This window comes from Salvelinus alpinus, chromosome 29, assembly GCF_045679555.1.
Source record: "Salvelinus alpinus chromosome 29, SLU_Salpinus.1, whole genome shotgun sequence".
Lineage (NCBI taxonomy): Eukaryota > Metazoa > Chordata > Actinopteri > Salmoniformes > Salmonidae > Salvelinus > Salvelinus alpinus.
In genome coordinates this window covers 26,476,715-26,496,337 of record NC_092114.1, presented here as the reverse complement: position 1 = coordinate 26,496,337, position 19,623 = coordinate 26,476,715, and the positions used below count along the sequence as shown (strand labels likewise).

General features: G+C 40.8%; 1 protein-coding gene across 1 annotated transcript; it reads right to left on the bottom strand.

The window, feature by feature from the left end:
• Positions 1 to 1,732: 1,732 nt before the first annotated feature.
• Positions 1,733 to 16,056, bottom strand: LOC139559400 (ribonuclease ZC3H12A-like). The gene is made up of 6 exons (XM_071375400.1): positions 14,922 to 16,056; positions 13,000 to 13,624; positions 7,966 to 8,105; positions 6,018 to 6,252; positions 5,692 to 5,792; positions 1,733 to 5,508 (listed from the first exon to the last, which is right to left on the bottom strand). The coding sequence occupies exons 2-6, from the start codon at positions 13,365 to 13,367 to the stop codon at positions 4,481 to 4,483; spliced, it is 1,872 nt and encodes a 623-aa protein (XP_071231501.1). The 5' UTR covers positions 13,368 to 13,624; positions 14,922 to 16,056; the 3' UTR covers positions 1,733 to 4,480.
• Between the last annotated feature and the right edge of the window lie 3,567 nt (positions 16,057 to 19,623).

Sequence of the window (19,623 nt, the reverse complement as noted above, 5' to 3'; positions counted from 1 at the left end):
TCTGGACACTACGCTGACAGACACAGCAAACCTTCTTGCCACAGCTCGCATTGATGTGCCATCCTGGATGAGCTGCACTACCTGAGCCACTTGTGTGGGTTGTAGACTCCGTCTCATGCTACCATTAGAGTGAAAGCACCGCCAGCATTCAAAAGTGACCAAAACATCAGCCAGGAAGCATAGGAACTGAGAAGTGGTCTGTGGTCACCACCTGCAGAACCACTCCTTTATTGGGGGTGTCTTACAAATTGCCTATAATTTCCACCTGTTGTCTATTCCATTTGCACAACAGCATGTGAAATTTATTGTCAATCAGTGTTGCTTCCTAAGTGGACAGTTTGATTTCACAGAAGTGTGATTGACTTGGAGTTACATTGTGTTGTTTAAGTGTTCCCTTTATTTTTTTGAGCAGTGTATAAGTTATTGTTAGAATCTGACCTACTGCTCTTGCACCCTATCTTCTTCCAGGGCTGTGGTCAATTCGAATTGAAGGCAATCAATTCAGGAAGTGATATTAATTTTAAAAAATCTAAAATAGACAAACTTTTGAAATAAATAACTTCTACACATTCGTTTGAGAAGTTATTGAAAATATAGTTTCTGTCAAATTTGGAATTGTAATTTAAGTTTACTTCCTGTAGTAACTGACAGTCAAAGGTCAGGGAGTTATTAAGGGAACACATTCATTTTGTTTCATACTGTTATGGACCATGATGTCATAGGTATTGCCATTTCTGGAAGATGACATTTGAGGTTTTTCTCAGTTATCAAATAGAGGATGGTGGGTTTAGGGAGGGGAGGGATTTGTTTTTTTATAGAATTAGTATCAAGAAGAGAGAAGAAATTCTGACTGCCAGTGTTGGTCATATTTGAAATGACAGGATAATGTTTCCGAAGATCAAAGTTAATCATGAACATTGATGGTAATAGATGAGGGCCCATTTGTATTAAGAATCTCAGAGTAGGTCTAAGATCTGATCTAGGACCAAGTCTCCCCTGTCCATGTAATCTTATTCATTATGATCTAAAAGCCGAAAGTGATCCAAAGTCAGCACTCCTACACGGAGATGCTTGATCAATATGGCCCCGATCACAGTGAATCATTGTTTAGAGTTACAGATCAGACAATATATATGTAATTAAAGTGGGGTGTATTGAAGGATTGGAGAGAACAGTGGAGTCATTTCACTGTCAGAGATCTAATTCCTTCATTGTTTTTCCAAAAAACTAAAACACCCCTGGTGCCCCATTTAGATATTACACAAGGGGAAAAACTGGTTCACAATAGGGTCGTTACATATGTTTTCAATCATTTGACTGAACCTTTAATTTGAACTAAACCTTCCATAAATGTTTGCCCATGGTAGAAGTGGTCAGAAAGGGATTGTTTTGGACCTGAGATTTGCCAGAACATTCAGGAGATGGTGCTCCATTTTGAATACCCCACCCTACCATGAGACATCCATGTTTTCATCACTGAAAAAGATGAACAGTTGAGTTTGATTAAAAAAAACACACCTGGTCTAGCTCCTCGTCATGAGAAACAGTGTGTGTGTGTGTGTGTGTATTGACAAGCGACCTAGTCAATATTTTATTAGTGGAAGTACAACGTAAGCACACTGATGGCATTGTCTTATGTCAGATAGCACAACTATTCCTCCTGCACTGATTGAGGGACAAGCGTTGCGAAGGAGTGACAACATAGTAAGACAATGCAATAATGGAGAAACTGTTTCCTCAAAATGAGTCATGAATTTATTAAAGCCCTGCTTCTCTCCACAACAGCAGTTTGGTCAATTTCCTCATTCTCAAAATAACCATTATATTTTCCCATCAGTAATAATAGCAGTGAATAGCACCTATGAACAGCTCACAGCACAGTGAGTCACAACAGAAGTATTGCAGTAGAAAGACAACTCCCCCAGAAGATGAAGGCTTATCAGTACCACTACCAAACTGTGACAAAACAAAATAACTTTCTTACATATTATCCATTGTCAAATCATGTTATCTGTAAAGGTTTGTCTAAAACATTATAAACATTTGGGGAGATAAACTATCACAGACTAATTTATAACATTTAATTCTGATACTCCACATCAGATTCCAACTGTTTAGGCTGTTTTGTTTCTTTCATCACCACTTCATGTCTCTGTGTTGCTATTGGGTCACACTGTGCTTGATCTAACCCATCTCACGTCTTGATACGAAAAATGCAATTATTAATTGCCTGTATTCACACCATAACTCCATGCACACTGAAGAATATTTAAAAGACTACCTTGGCAGCTAATGAAGACCTACAATGCAATAAGAAAGTATTCAGACCCCACATTGTTACTTTACAGCCTTATTCTAAAGTGGATTAAATTGTTCCCCCCCTCATCAAACTACACAAAATACCCCATAATGACAAAGCAAAAATAGTGTTTCAGAATTTTTGCTAATGTATTAAAAATACAAATGTTACATAAGTATTCTGAAGCTTTACTCAGTACTTTGTTGAAGCACCTTTGGCAGTGATTACGACCTCAAGTCTTCTTTGGTATGACGCTACAAGCTTGGCACAACTGTATTTGGGGAGTTTCTCCCAATCTTCTCTGCAAATTCTCTCAAGCGCTGTTAGGTTGGATGCGGAGCATCGCTGCACAGCTATTTTCAGGTCTCTCCAGAGATGTTCGATCGGGTTCAAGTCCAGGCTCTGGCTGGGCCTCTTAAGGACATTGAGACTTGTCCCGAAGCCACTCCAGCGTGGCTTTGTGTTTAGGGTCGTTGTCCTGTTGGAAGGTGAACCTGAACCTCAGTCTGAGGTCCTGAGCACTATGGAGTAGGTTTTCATCAAGGATCACTCTATACTTTGCTTCATTCATTTTCCCCTGGATCCTGACTAGTCTCCCACCACGCTTCACCATAGGGATGGTGCCAGGTTTCCTCCAGTCGTGAAGCTTGGTATTCAGGCAAAAAGACTTCAATCTTGGTTTCATCAGACCAGAGAATCTTGTTTCTCATGGTCTGAGAGTCTTTAGATGCCTTTTGGCAAACTCCAAGAGGGCTGTCATGTGCCTTTTACTGAGGAGTGATTTGCATCTGGCCACTCTAACATAAAGACTTGATTGGTGGAGTGCTACAGAGATGGTTGTTCTATCTCCACAGAAGAACTATGTTAGAGTGACCATCAGGTTCTTGGTCACCTCCCTGACCAAGGCCCTTCTCCCCTGATTTTTCAGTTTGACAGGGGCAACCAGCTCTAGGAAGTCTTGGTGGTTCCAAACTACTTCCATTGAAGAATGATGGAGGCCACTGTGTTCTTGGGGACCTTTAATGCTGAAGACATTTTTTGGTACCCTTCCCCAGATCTGTGCCTCGACACAATCCTGTCTCGGAGCTCTACGGACAATTCCTTTGACCTCATGGCTTGGTTTTTGCTCTGACATGCACTGTCAACTGTGGGACCTTATATAGACAGGTGTGTGCCTTTCCAAATCATGTCCAATTAATTGAATTTACCACAGGTGGACTCCAATCAAGTTGTAGAAATATCAAGGATAATCAATGGAAACAGGATGCACCTGAGCTCAATTGCGAGTCTCATAGCAAAGGGTCTGAATACTGATGTAAATAAGGTATTTCTGCTTTTTTTGTCTAAAGAAATATTAAATTTGCACAATTTTCTAAAAACCTGTTGTCGATCTGTCATTATGGGGTATTGTGTGTAGATTTATAAGGAAAATATTTTATTTAATACATTTTAGAATAAGGCTGTAACGTAACAAAATGTGGAAAAGGGGAAGGGGTCTGAATACTTTCCGAATGCATTGTAGCAGGGCACTGAACGATCTGAAATTATAACAATAATACACAAGCCATCTGCTCTCACATTGCTGCACACAGTATGAATACAAAGTAGATAGTGGTAATGGCAAAAAATATTATACTGGTCTATTTCTATTGACTTTAATACAAAAACATACAAATAGATCTAGAGGTATTTTTTAAATTAAGAATGCAATTATACTTCTTCTCTGGACATTAATGTTCTTCAATGAACTTGACCCATAGAGCATCTACTTCACTACCGTACTAGACCGTACTAGACAGTTAGCTGTGACCACCATTATGGCACACTGTGCCGATAATACTCTTTATGCCATAATTCATCTTGATACATGTGTCTATATTAGTGCCCTAAGGCCTATGAACATGCATTCTGTAAGAATATTGCTCCTAGAAAGATTTATTAAATAGATACAACTTGCATCAACAATCATTTGCCTCCGGTTTTATGTTAGAGGCAATTTAAGCGACCTAGTTCCTGAAACACTTGGCAAAAACACATTTGGCAAAGCAAATACAGTAGGAAGATCAATGTTTCCCTAAAGTGGAAACACAGATCTTTACAGTAGCTTGGACAGTTTTTCAAGAGAGACTCTTTCAACTGAAAAAAAACTACAAATCCCTCCATCTCAGAGCAACGAGCCAATCACAGGCCCTGAGAGGATCTCAGGGTGAGGATCTCAGCAGCCAGTCTCTGTGGGTCCATGAGATGGGGGAACATGTCCATGGCCCTGTCCACCAGATGTCCGTTAAAGATGGCCAGCAGCTTCTTCCTGACATCCTCCCTCTCCCTGCCGTCCTCCCTCTCCCTGCCCTCCCCATGGGGGCTCGGGTGTGTCTGGGCAGGGGACCAGTGTCTCTGCTGCTCCACCTGAGCAATGCTATGGAGAGTCTGAGGATAAGTCCCGAACGGGTCCGACCAGAAGGTCTGCTGTGAACGGTGGACCCTGCCCTGCTGTTGGAAGTCACTGGGGTGGCTGTACTGATGCATACTAACTGGATACATTGGTGTTCCATAGTTGGGGTAACAAGGGGGGTAGTAGGTCATCATGTCTGGGTTGTGGGTGCTGGCTGGGCCCATGCTATGGTGTGGGCTGTGGTGTTGTTGGTATCCTGCACTGGGGCCCAGTGATTGCTGAGGAACATGGGAGCAGCAGCTACAAGGCAGGTTGCTAGGGAGAGAATAGCATTGTTGTTTCATACTGGGGGAGGACTTTGACTGGCAGTTCCTGTACCCAGCGTTGCCATAGTGATCACAGTGGTTTCTAGAGGGGTCAGATGCCTGGCTCTCGAAGGAGCCCAGCCCAGAATCTAGCCTCTCTTGAGAGCCACTGGCCAGGGCCGAGTCCAGGTCGGTCGGGGAATGTCGGTTGGTGCTGGCTTTCTTAGCTGGGGACCTCCAGCTGGAGCGATGGCCTCCCTTGAGAAGAAGAACATTCTCACTGGTGAGGCCTTTCTTCAAGGAGCCATTCCACTGTTCTAGGGTCAGTTTCTGAGCCATCTCCTCATCCAGGGAAAGGCCATAGGCAAGTCCAGGACCTGTGGTGGGGTGTTTCTGTTGTGACAAGGGCAGCTTGGCCTTCTCTCGCAGCTCGTCAGCCAAAGAGCGATTGGATTGATTGACTCGCTCCGGGTGGTAGAATTTACACTTTATTCCGTAAGTGCATTTCCTTCCTGGATTCATGAAATATAAACAAGAGTTAATTAGTACCGCTGAGTTTAAGCACATACAGTACAGTACATTTATTACATCCATTACAGTATTTGTGTCCGTTTGTTAATAATTATTTGGAAATGTTCCCCCCACCCATATGTAAGGTCAACCACAGGATGACCCCAGTAGAGATGTGATCTCACCGTAAGGACATGGCTGTTTGCGTGGTAACCGAGGAACCTTCCGTAGAAAGTTCTCCAGGGTGGGACCATGGCGACCCAGGGGGTCATCAGGGGGCATGAACCTGAGAGGGGGAGTAGAGTTTAGATTCATACTACACTGTGGCTAATGTATACTAAACAATAATGCATAATTTGCATATATTAATAGTTATAAACATTCATAAGCATTTATAATGTCTCATTCATGAAAGTTATAGAACTGTAACAACTGCATGATCAGTTATAACATGAGTTATTCATCCAGTGTGCGCATTTCAGGGTTAATAATAAGCTACCACAAGACTTACTTGTCATTGACGAACGAGTACATGAGCAGCCTCTCCTCGATGAAGCGCTTCCACTCCTGTCTCTCGCCCTGAAGGTCACGGTATGTGTCGTTGGATACGATGACACCGTCTGACTCGTACGCCAGCTTGACGATGAAGCGATCGTCGTAGCAGACCACACGTTTGCCCGCTACACGCCGCGAAGGGGTGAACACCATGATTTTCTTTCTCTCCAGCTCACGCAAAATGTGTTGATCTTTAGAATAGAGAAAAATATTAATGTTAGATAACCATTCAATTAGTTAATCATCAATTAAGTATTAAGATCAATCATGCATTCACATACTAATTCACTTGTTTCCCCCTGATCTTTGTGTAAGATTTTTTTTCACCAGGCAACAAATTCTTCACAACACTTTCTCTCATGTTCTCGCTCTCCTGGGGGAAACATGTCATCCTTTCTTGACAAACTTTATTGGAACTCGAGCAACTAAGATGCTCTGACAGTGTGCCGGCTATAGCATGTATGCTCAACGTTGATATGATATTTGGCACACACATATTAAAAGGACAAAGTTTAATTGAGGAGCCTCAGATATTTTACATCTTTCAATTAAACTCAGTTGAACACTATCTATATGTATATATAGATATATATACACATATATCTATATGTTTGAGACAAACATCATATAAACATTTGAGCATACAGGATATAGCTGGCTTTTGGCATAAATTGGCAATGGATAAGGCATGAGGATAATTGGCTATGGCAATAACAGTTACTGTAAGTCAGCCAAGTCAAGCATCCTGCCATCACAGCAGCAGCTCATCGTTAGAGGACAATTTTTATGTGCTACTGCAGGAAGTAATAAAGATGTTGAGAAAAGTCCCTAATTTAATCAGATGAATAAGAGGTGGTTTGGAGATAAAGTTCAGCACAGGTTGCAATTTGGAAACAGAAAAATACTGTATCTGTGTCAGGTTTTCCCCTCCCGCTCTCTACACTGCTCTCACCAAGAGTAGGGAAGTTGCGTCACATTGAACCCTAATCCATTTCGTGCCCAAGTTGTTTGCCTCAAGTTCCATAACTGACAAAGGCCAAGGCCAAATGGCAAATTGTTTCTTGCTCAAACACAAAAATGTTTTACCTTTCCAGACCAAAGAGACACTCTCTACTCAATCATTGAGATTGTATGCACATTTCCTGCAGTCAATATATCCCATAAGGTATTCAGTAGTAGTGAAGTACCCAATTGTCATACTTGAGTAAGAGTAAAAGATACCTTAATAGAAAAGTACTCAAGTAAAAGTCAACCAGTAAAAAACTACTCAGGTAAAAGTTTAAAAGTATTTGGTTTTAAATATACTTTAGTATCAAATGTAAATGTAATTGCTAAAATATACTTAACGATTCAAGGTAAAACATTATTTCACATTCCTTATATTAAGCAAACCAGACAGCACGATTTCCTTTATTTATTTATTTTTACAAATAGCCAGGGGCATACTCCAACATCATTTACAAACAAAGCATGTGTGTTTAGTGAGTCTGCCAGATCAGAAACAGTAGTGATGACCAGGCTCTTGATAAGTTTGTGAATTGGACCATTTTCCTGTCCTGCTAAGCATACAAAATGTAACAAATACTTTTGTGGGTCAGGGAAAATGTACAGAGTAAAAAGTACATCATTTTCTTTAAGAATGTAGGAGTTAAAGTAAGTTCTCAAAAATATAAATAGTACTTTACACCACTGAAGGTATTATATAATTTTCTCTATGTGCCATCTCTGATTTAAAAAAGCATATAAACTCAAAATTCCATTGAGTGCCTAAAACAAAATGTCCACCCACTATATGTATTGAGGAGGAAATCTACTGGATTACATAGGCTACAATGAGTGATGTTGTGTGATACAAAAAAGGAAGTAGACATTGGGCCCTGTGTGGTGTATTCCCGACATCGTACCTGTGATGGGGACATCTGGTCTGGGCTGCTCCTTCCTCCATGAGGGAACAAACACAGTGATATCAGTATGACCTCTGTCCAGGAAGAAGTTCACAGCCAGCTGGATTCCCAGGCAGGAAAACACTTCCCTGTTCCCGTGGCTACAACAGAGGCAATAAAAATAAATATTGCTGAGCAAGCAATCCAATCAAATCCTTCTTTGTACACTACACTTCCTTGTTCACGTGGCTACAACAGACGGGCAATAGAAATAAACTGTTGAGCAAGCAAACAAATCACGTTCGCAATGACTTATTTGTGTGGTCAGGGTAAGTGGCACCCTATAACCTACATAGTGCCTATGACTCTGGTCAATAATAAGTGCACTATACAGGGAATATGTTTAGACTGTTGTTGTTCATGTTTTGCTGGGTTCTAGTGTACTATGGAATATATTGCTTTCTTATTCTTGACACTTCTCCCAGTCATATTTAAGGTTAGAACTACCTTTAAGTGTTCTGATATTTCTAGCTTGGAGTTGTATTTTTATGATAACATAGCTACAGTACTTCACTTTTTAATGTGTATAGTATTGCTTACTAGGTGTGTCCAATCAATTGTGTAACCACTCCCTTTTCAAATTAGGGCTAATTGGAAAAGCTGTTTAAAAGAGGACATTGTATTATTTCTTTGTACTCCCTGACGAAGGCCATGCAGCCGAAACGCGTCGGATTTAAAAAATCTTGTTTCTATTGAACATGCCATACAAATAAAGGCATTTTAATTAATTATATGAAGAGTGCCTTGGTCCTTCTTTCTTTTTGATGACCAATATTTAAAAAATCTATTGAACTTAGTAGGGAAAATTTTTAAAGTTTATCATAAGACATGAACAGAATGCATCAGTGATCCGTATTTCCAAACTTTCTGAAGTGGCATAGGTGCTTCTACACCTGCATTGCTTGCTGTTTGGGGTTTTAGGCTGGGTTTCTGTACAGCACTTTGAGATATCAGCTGATGTAACAAGGGCTATATAAATACATTTGATTTGAATTCCCCCAGATGATGCTAATGAAAAGTATTCTAGTAGATGGAAAAGCTTTCCCAAAAACCTTCTCAATTAAATGTTAACTACAAAGTTGCCTATGCTTGCTTACCTAGCAGAATGATCATGATTATTTGTATCAATCCAGTGGGTATTTATTTGGCAAACCGTACCATATGTGCGCACATAAACACAGCTAAACAACAGCATCTTGCTAGGTGAGCACTGGAATTAAAGGGTAACTTTACCCAAAAATAAAAATTACATTATAATTTTTTTTTTTTAACCAGACTTCAAAAGTGGTCTCCTGATGTGGTAGAAGAATTGTGAACTTCAAAAAAGAACTAAATTGGAGTTTCTATTGATAAAGTGTAACCTTGAGAGCAAAAACCTGAAAACACAGGGGGAAACTTAAACCTGGAAAATTACAGAATCAGACAAAAAATATATTTTATAGGGCCCTACACTATGCCGTTTACTTTCTGCATCTACATCATATCGCTGAGTCTACCTTTAACAAAAACGTGTTATGGTAAAGATTTACTGTTGCACTGGTAAATGTATACAGTGCATTCTGAAAATATTCCTTATTCTAAAATGGATTAAATTGTAAAAAAAAAAAAAAAGCTATTCAGGCCCTTTACTCAGTACTTTGTTGAAGCACCTTTGGGAAAAGGAAAGGGTATACCTAGTCAGTTGTACAACTGAAATGTGTCTTCTGCCTTTGGCAGCAATTAAAGTGTTCTTGTGTATGACGCTACAAGCGTGGCACACCTATATTTGGTGAGTTTCTCCCATTGTTCTCTGCAGATCCTCTCAAGCTCTGTCAGGTTGAATGGGGAGCGTCTCAGCACAGATATTTTCAGGTCTCTCCAGAGATGTTTGAACGGGTTCAAGTCCAGGCTCTGGCTGGGCCACTTAATGACATTGGGACTTGTCCCGAAGCCCCTCCTGCGTTGTCTTGGTGGTGTGCTTAGGGTCAATGTCCTGAAGCAGGTTTTCATCGAGGATCTCTCTTTACTTTGCTCCGTTCATCTTTCCCTCGATCCTGACTAGCCTGACTGGCTTCCGTCTGGCCACTCTACCATGCAGGGCTTAATTGGTGGAGTACTGCAGAGATGGGAGGACCTTCCAGAAGGACAACCATCTCCACAGAGGAACTCTGGAGGTCTGTCAGAGTGACCATCGGGTTCTTGGACACCTCCCTGATCAAGGCCCTTCTCACCCAATTGCTCAGTCGCAGGGCGGCCGGCTCTAGGAAGAGTCTTGGTGGTTCCAAACTTCTTATATTTTAAGAATGATGGAGGCCACTGTTCTTGGGGAACTTCAATGCTACAGAAATTATATTTTTTGGTAACTTTCCCCAGATCTGTGCCTTGACACAATCCTGTCTCAGAGCTTGGTTTTTGCTCTGGCATGCAATGTCAACTGTGGGACTTTATATAGACAAGTGTGTGCCTTTCCAAATCAATTGAATTTACCACAGGTGGACTCCAATCAAGTTGTAGAAACAGCTCAAGGATGATCAGTGGAAATTGGATGCACCTGAGCTCAATTTCAAGTCTCATAGCATAGGGTCTGAACACATATGTAAATAAGGCATTTCATTTTATTTTTTTTATATACATTTGCAAACATTTCTAAAAACATGTTATTGTTTTGTCATCATGGGGTATTGTGTGTAGATTGATGAGGAAAACAATTTATGTCATCCATTTTAGAATAAGACTAACATAACAAAATGTGGGAAAAGTCAAGGGGTCTGAATACTTTCCGACTGCACTGTACATGTATTATCCTCATCAAAGGAGGACAGGCAGTAAATACAATGCAATCAAGCCTGTTCCTGTTAGACTGTGAACTGATTTGCATGCTCAGATTTGCATACCTGAGCAATAAGGGAGAGATGTGCCTGTACGGGTGTGAGTGTGTATCAAAGTGGGAAGGAGGCCAAAGAAGACCGTGGAGCAGTGGATGGGGGAGTGAGAGAAAAGGTTGAGGCTTCCTCCAGACTAACTCCAGCCACCCAAGTCATAAACTGTTCTCTCTGCTACCGCATGGCAAGCGGTACCAGAGTGCCAAGTCTGGGACCAAAAGGCTCCTGAACAGCTTTTACCCCCAAGCCATAAGACTGCTGAACAGTTAATCAAACGGCTACCATTACTACTTGCTTTGACCCCCTTTTTATTTGCACTGAGTCTCTTGCACCAGCTCTATGCACACTCACTGGACTCTACCCACACACACATACTACAGTAACACACCAACACGCAAACTACCTGCCCTCCAGGACACCTACAGCACCCGATGTCACAGGAAGGCCAAAAAGATCATCAAGGACAACAACCACCCGAGCCACTACCTGTTCACCCCGTTATCATCCAGAAGGTGAGGTCAGTACAGGTGCATCAAAGCTGGGACCGAGAGACTGAACAGCTTCTGTTTCAAGGCCATCACTAGCACTGAGAGGCTTCTGCCTACATACAGACTTGTAACCATTGACCACTTTAATAATGTTTACATATCTTGCATTACGCATCTCATATGTATATACTGTATTCTATCTATTGCATCTTAGCCTACGCCGGTCTGACATTGCTCATCCATATATTTATATATTCTTATTCCATTCCTTACTTAGATTTGCGTGTATTGGGTATTTGTTGTAGACGTGTTAGATACTACTTGTTAGATATTGCTGCACTGTCGGAACTAGAAGCACAAGCATTTCGCTACACTCGCAATAACATCTGTTAACCATGTGTGTGTGACCAATAAAATTTGATTTTGACTATGACTATATACACACACACATGCATATTGATGCCACACACACACTTTCACATATGCTGCTACTCTATTATTTATCCTGTTTGCCTATTCACTTTTACCCCTACCTATACGTACATATTACGTCAATTACATCATACCCCTGCACATTGACTCGGTACCGGTACTCTGTGTATATAGTCTCGTTACTGTTATTTTATTGTGTTACCATTTTATTTTTCTTACATTTTTAAGTCTGCATTGTTGGGAAAGGGCTTGTAAGGAACCATTTCCCGGTAAAGTCTGTTGTACCTGTTGTATTCAGTGCATATGACAAATACAATTTTATTTAATTTGACTGTGTCACCTGATAGTGACTGAGTATTGAGGGCTGAACCACCATCCCGACTTCTAGCTAGATCGTAATTATTAGGTCAGTGCAGGAGTTTAGCGTAATAAGGAAATGATCTGTTCATGAGGACAGGAGGGGGAATTCTGCCGGTACAGTACAAACCACAAGTTCCTTCCTAGAAACAGAGATTAGATTAAAGCTGGTCGAAGCCTGTATCTACGTGTTTTCCATGAACATTATCCGTTAAGAGTGATTATGTCTACATTATGTCCACCCCTCCATTTTCTGCAATTAGAGCACAGATCTGAGAGCACGACTGATTTGTTTGTAATGTTCACAACTGAAGAGCACTTTAATGCTGACTCAAAGACTTATTAGTAGTGGAGGTGGAGGTACGAGGAGTCCTGATGAGTGGGCAGTAATGTACATAACATGCAGATGTCACAGACCCGATACCTTCCTCAATGCTAACCAATTAGGTATCCTCAGGACCCTATCAAAACACAGCTGAATAATACATTCTGCTATAACTATCACCAGCAAACAGCAATTCAAGACACAAGTCGTTTCCCAGACACAGATTAAGCCTAGTCCAAGACTAAAAAGCACTTTCTTTGAAGAATCTCCATTGAGCATGCTTTTTACATTTAAGTAGACACTCTTATTCAGAGCGATTTACAGGAGCAATTAGGGTTAAGTGCCTTGTTCAAGGGCACTTCGGCAGATTTTTCATCTAGTCGCTCGGGGATTCGAACCAGCAACCTTTTGGTTACTGGCCCAACATTCTCAAATCGGTACGCTACCTGCCGTCCCTTTTAATCTAGGACTATGCTTAATCTGTGTCTGGGAAACCAGCCATCAGACCCACAGTATGTAATTCTCTACTCACCTCATAGCCATATTACTCCCATCGATCACTATGGGTTTCAGGTCATCTCCCTCCTCACTGGCTGCATCCTCCCAAATTGGTGGAGGGGTGAGGGGCAGGCTACTAAGGGTCTCCCCTCTGGCAATCAGGACAGACATGGTAGTTGGGGCTCCCTCCTTCTCCATCCCTTCTGGGCTGGCTCCAGTCTGCACCAGCTCCCCCAGAATCCTGTTAGTGTCTGTGTTCAGGCCAAACTTCTGCAGCACGGTCTGGACCTGCGCTGGGGAGTAGCCCAGTTTACGGTAGAAGTCCAGCTGAGCCTCTCCAGGGTCTGTGGCGGTCTTGCCGCTCTCCTCTGGGGCAGAGCATTGTGTGCCACTCGGGTGCATTCTCTCACAGATGGGATAGGGTGGATGATTGTGGAAGGCAGGCAGAGCGGAGAGCCATCCGTCTGTGTCGTGGGGCTCTGTGGGGCTCAGACGGGCTGTGTAGGAGAACTCATTCCATGGGAAGACCTCTGCGACTGGGCACAGCTTTGGGATGGGACTGACTCGCTCTGGATAAGAGCGTCTGCTAAATGACTTAAATGTAAATGTAAATGTAAATGTTCATCTCTCCCCCTTCGGGCAGTGCTCATATGTCACACCTGTTTAAAAAAAAACATAGTTTTGGTTGTGTGAAGTGGTATAAAAAAATGGTTTCCCCGATCATATCAATACCATTAGGTTTAAAAACACTACAATCTGATGACAGATCACATCTCACTTTAGTATTGAAATTGATGTCTGTATTAGTTCTCACCACAAATACCATGAATAATCAGTTCATTTTACAGTTGTCACAAAATACTCATGGTTATTTGGTTATAACCAAGGTTTAACAGCATGGTTTAACAGCATCCCCGCTCATGTCTGTCAGTATCATATAATGAAGCCTAAAGAATTTATTGTATTCTTTCATACACTGTACATTTACAGTAGCCTTATTTTGGTCAGAAAATACATGTCTGTTATTGATATAGTTCTACTGTATTATATTTCGACTGGGCTACACTCCTATTCAATGGATAATGGCGATTATTGATTAAGTCGGCCTATAGTGTCTTGGTTAATTTTGTCATTGCCTATAATGTCTATTGTCAACCACTCCAGTATTTTCAAGAAATTAAATACATTTCAGGTGTTCATTACCAGAGACATGTAAAATGTATCCTACCAACCGGAGTTCGCCTTCTTTGATTTGTTCTACAGGTTAGTTTTGGAAAATCTAAAAGTCTGACTTCATGAGATTTTGACACCGTTATCTAGCCCAATGTCGGACTGATAGGTTACTCCTTAGTCCAAAGACCGTACATGTTATGTTTAAAGGGCGAATTGGCTCTGAAACAGCCAAATACTCCATCTAAACGTGAATCGATTCTCAATTGCGGTACAATAAACAAATCCCTATATTTTCATATCAAATCGAAATAAATGTAACAAATACAAAATCTACACTTACTGTACCTTGTGTTAACCGATTTTAGCACAATTGTAGCAGATGGTATTTTTCAGTGACAACACGTCTGTGGCATCAGTCTTCCGTTTACACACAGGTGTTGGGAGTTGCAGATATCCAATTAACGTTAGCACAGGTAGGCGAGTCCACTCACTGTCTTCCGTGGACAAGCGCTGTAAAATGGCAGTGTCGGAACCCTAACCCTACAATAGGTGTGTATCAATTTAACGTTTTGTTTTTTGTAAATTATCTCTCGCCGATATGAAAGATAAGGTACTTATGCTTTCAAAACCGTACCCCAAGCGATGCGTCTTTATGTTCCGACCGACCGTCGCGCTTCTTAACAAAAGTCCCCCATACAGAAGACGCCTTTGCCCAATGATCAAGGGCTACATGTTCCCAAATAAGAAACGAAGTAAACCCGTTAACGTAGTTATCCTACTTACCAGTAATTTATAGTCCAACAGTTTCGGCCATTAATTGTATATGTTCGTGTTGCTATCCATGTGAAATATATTGTTCTCTATGAGCAGTTTCACGGTGGACAGTAGGCTACAACAGCATATTGGAGGCGGTGACGTCAATCATACGCTTCAAACTCTGAACAAGGAAATAGTGTTTTGTTTCGCTATACTTTTTTTGTACACGTTTATTTAACTCGGCGAGTCAGTTAAGAATAAATTCGTATTTACGATCCAGCAACCTTTCGGCCCAACGCTCTAACCACTAGGGCTACCTGCCGCCCCTATTTGATGTAGCAATGTAAATTGTTGATCATTTTGTTTTATGAATAAACGAAAAAAAAATGTCAACAATGAAATAGGGGGTTTTCCGTCTTATTTTATTTTGGTAAGGAAAGGAAACAGGCCAACTGCAGTTGATCATTTATTGTCTGACTAAACACTTGATTCAAAGCCTTTTACAAATAAGTTTCAAGGGCGCCTATATTGTTATCAACTGATCGATGATATGATAGAAAATGTATTTAGGCCAGAGGCTATTATTGCTACTGCCTATCCTATTTTTGTAGGCTAGGTTACCATAAGACATTTTGATTTATGCTTGTTTATTATAGGTTCACATCTTCCCTCTCTACCTGTATTTACCTCCTGGTAAAGGAACAGAGTCAATATGGGGTATTGAGCCAGTAGTGTCATCAGTTTTAAGATTGCCTAACTTTGATTACCATTGATGGGTAATTATGTTTTTGACTCACTTCATATAGTTAATCAAGCATTATTTTATATCTGAAGTGATCATTAGATGATACAATAAAGTATGATATCTTCTTATTTCTGTAATGTATAGAATATGGATGGATCTTCCTTTCTAAGACGTGTTGTTGTTGATGTAAAGGGCAAAGGCTGGTAGTATTGGTGAGTTTTTCCCTTTACACTGTCTGTAAACACTATTATAGGGCACTGTCTTTTCTACTGTCTATGGCCTACTGTACGGCTCACAATAAATACAGGAAATATGCGTTTGAGATTCCATTGACAACATTGGTAAATAACTGCTCTAAATTTTCCTTCAGCATAAAAGGAAGATAAAGGCCAACTGTATAAGCTTAGACCAGACAGAGAAACAGACAGAAATCAGCTGTGTGGTCTGATGACCTGTGACTGAACAATACACCCTTTTTCTGCACTTGTAGTTTTCCTAAAGCTCTTACCTGATTTAGGCATGTTCCTGAGCTGTTTTTCATACTCAAGAGAAACTCAGAAAGCCCTTTGTCATTATTTGCATACAGTTTAGTCTGAGGAGTAGGATAAGGAGAGGCCTGGTTGCATTGATGCTTGGGCTATTTTCTTATGGATCATACTTATGCATTAAAATGAATCATGTTTGTCTGCTTGCTTGCAATATGTAATTAGTTTTGCCTTACCTTAAGATATAAACATTTTAGAATCTGTGTCGTATAATTTTTATAAATTCTTTCCTGTTTCATCACAGCAAGGGAATATAAACCCAAAATCTTTGGATATACTAATTTAGACAGGGATGATCTGATCACCTTGAACTTAAGACTACACTTAAAGTAGTATTTCCAGTAGTACTATTACATTTAAACTTAGAGGACTCACTGACTGGGTTTAGTTCGGGTGGGCACTCCAGTCCTCGGGGGCCTGATTGGTGTCACAGTTTTGCCCCAGCTCCAGCTAACACACCTAACTCCAATAATCAACTAATCATGATCTTCAGTTTAGAATGCAATTAGTTGAATCAGCTGTGTTTGCTAGGGATGGAGAAAAAGTGTGACATCTATCAGGCCCCCGAGGACTGGAGTTGCCCACCCCTGCCCGGGCGGAACTAAACCCACAGTCAGTGACTCCTCTGAGGGGCTAAGCCCCCTTATGGAGCTGGGCCCGTGTGTAGTGGATAACAGAAAATAGGAAAACCTGTCAGTATTATTGATGTTTGACGAAGAATAATCTCCCTTCACATGTGAAGCTGGGTTATGTGAGATATATGGTGTGAGCTTTCGCATCCAAGCCGTTGTTTTTCTGGAATTGCAAAAAGTATGGCCATGTATCAAATGTGTGCTGAAGCAATGTTGAAGAATCTGAGGATGTACAGTGTTGCAATTGTGCTGGAAATCAAGTTCCCAATTCCCTGGAGTGCCCGGTTAGGGTAAAGGAGTATGAAGTGGCAAGGGTTTGGGCAGCAGGTCTCCTACACGGAGGCACACAAAATAGTTGAAAGAGCGAGTGGAGCTGAAGATATGGTGGTGGATACCCCGCAGCCTGTGGAAATTCAGTGTCCAACCGTTGAGGGAAACTGATATGCTGAACGGGAAGAAGGTGGATTTTGTGTCGTTTATTGCGCATGTGATTAATTGTACTGCCCAAACTAACAAGAATTAAAAGAAACTGGCCATAATTGAAACAATATGAGTAGTGTTCTGCTGGTTCAGGCTCCCCAGATTCTGCTCGTTCATGTTTTCATTCAGGCTCTGGTTCAGGCTCTGCTGGTTCAGACTACTGGTTTAGGCTCTGCAGGTTCAGACTCTACTGGTTTAGGCTCTGCAGGTTCAGGCTCTGCTGGTTCAGGTTTATCTTAAGGCTCTGATTCAGGCTGTACTGGTGATATAGGCTCCCCAGGCTCTGCTGGTTCAGGATCCTCAGGCTCTGCTGGTTCAGGCTCTACTGGTTGTTCAGATGAGCTGCTCTGTGGTAGTCTATTGTCTATCAATGATGTTCTGAATGTTCCAGACTGGGGAAATTTATACTGATTACCCCCAAGCAGTCTGAAAGTTCAACTATGAGCTTATTGAGCTGATCATTAACAACTCTGGCCACAGCTTCAGGGCCTTTTAAAATGCCTGTGGCAGAGGTGTCGGTCAGTAAAATTGCATGAGTACTTGTGATCTTCTTTGATTCTGGCTCTGGTTCAGGCTCTGCTCGTTCAGGTTTTGATTCGGGCTCTGGTGGTACAGTGAAATTGCATGAGCAAATTTTTATTTGTGCTTCTTTCAGATGTTTTATGATCTTCTTCATCTTGTGTTCAATGTCTTTGAACCAGCCATCCGTGTGACTAAAGTGTCAGTGTTTATTGATGGGCACAGTCACTCACATTTGATTCCATGTCATAGAGGTTTATAAGTCAGTATTTGTGAATTGGGTTGTGTTTTTCTGTGGATTCATTTTTTTGTATTGCTATTGAACTTTGAACATTAAAATCTGAGAGACCCTCAGATTAAGATAGTTGGGTGCACCCTAGTAAACTATAGGCAGGATATATGGCCGATATGTAAGTATTTTGTACTATTGATGTATTTCATTCATATTGAGCTCATTGTACAAATTTCACATCTCAATATTTACTCAAGGTGATACATTTTTTGTACGTTTTTATTTACAAAATACAAGCCGGCATTATTTTTCTAAAATATTCAGTTGTGCGATTTTCATTTAAGCTTAAACGTACAGTAGCCCATACTGTTAAGCAATTGTTACACGTTGGGTTCCCTACATGCGAGAGGCGAGAAGGAAGATAGTCTTTGTGCAGAGTACAAATTTCAATGTTGGAACCCTTAACCATGTAAGGTGTTTAAGTGTAGCATGTGCTTATAACAATCCCACAGCAATGTATGATGCAATGATGTCTTGCAAGAAAAATCCTACAACACCGTTGTATGGCAGTGCAAATTCGGTGTCCTCAAAGGAAAATAAATCTTTGCATGCAAATCTTCTTATTGATGTCCTGGGTTCGGTGGCTTGCCTTCCTTGGTGGAACTGAATCCATACTCAAAAATCCTGACCTGTTTTACAAACAGGATCACACTATATATATACCATGACTACCTTAAATATAACCATTAATATAGTGCTTAGCTTTAATCTCTTACAGGAATAAGAAAATAAAACTTAGTCAAAATGCTTTACACTTTAACTACAGCACTAGTCTCACATGGACTGAACAATAACTAGCCTGGGCAATGCAAAGGACTTTACACAACTAATGTACAGCACCAGGCTCACGTGGACTGAGCAATAGACTAGCCTGGGCAGTCTGAAAAGTACTGAAAAGTACTAGTGCTTACACCTACATGTCATTTCTTATAAAGTCATCTAAAACATAAGTGTACCAAAATGGATTATGATACTAGTTAATCACATTTTTAAAAAGTATGAAAACTAAAATAGTTTGCCATGCATGATTAGCATGATCACTAACGTTTGCTATTTCAATTGATCGATAACTGAGCTAGCCTAAATGTTAAAGGCTTGTGCGTATGCTTGGTTCAGTATAAACACGCACAAAATGCTAGCAATAGCTTAGCTAGCCTAATCTCTAGAAGCTCGTTTTCCTTATGAAAACTCACCAAATCCTGGCGTCAATCTTTCCCTCAATCCCTTCACAGCATGTTTGTATAGATTAGTGAGTGTTAATATCCAGTTCTCTCTTTTTAGTTCAGTTTTATACAACTTTTCAACAATTTGAAACTTAGTTTTTCTTCCTGGAATGGCGGTAGCTCTACACGTTCCGTTCTACCTGTTTTAGGAGAGGGACTAAGAGAATATTGCGTTTTGATTGGCTCAAAATAAACTGCTTGTCATGCAGCTTCTGACAGCTGATTTGTAATAGCTGTCAACTTAAACATATCAATACCAATATAGTATAATATGATTGGTGACTGGAATCTCA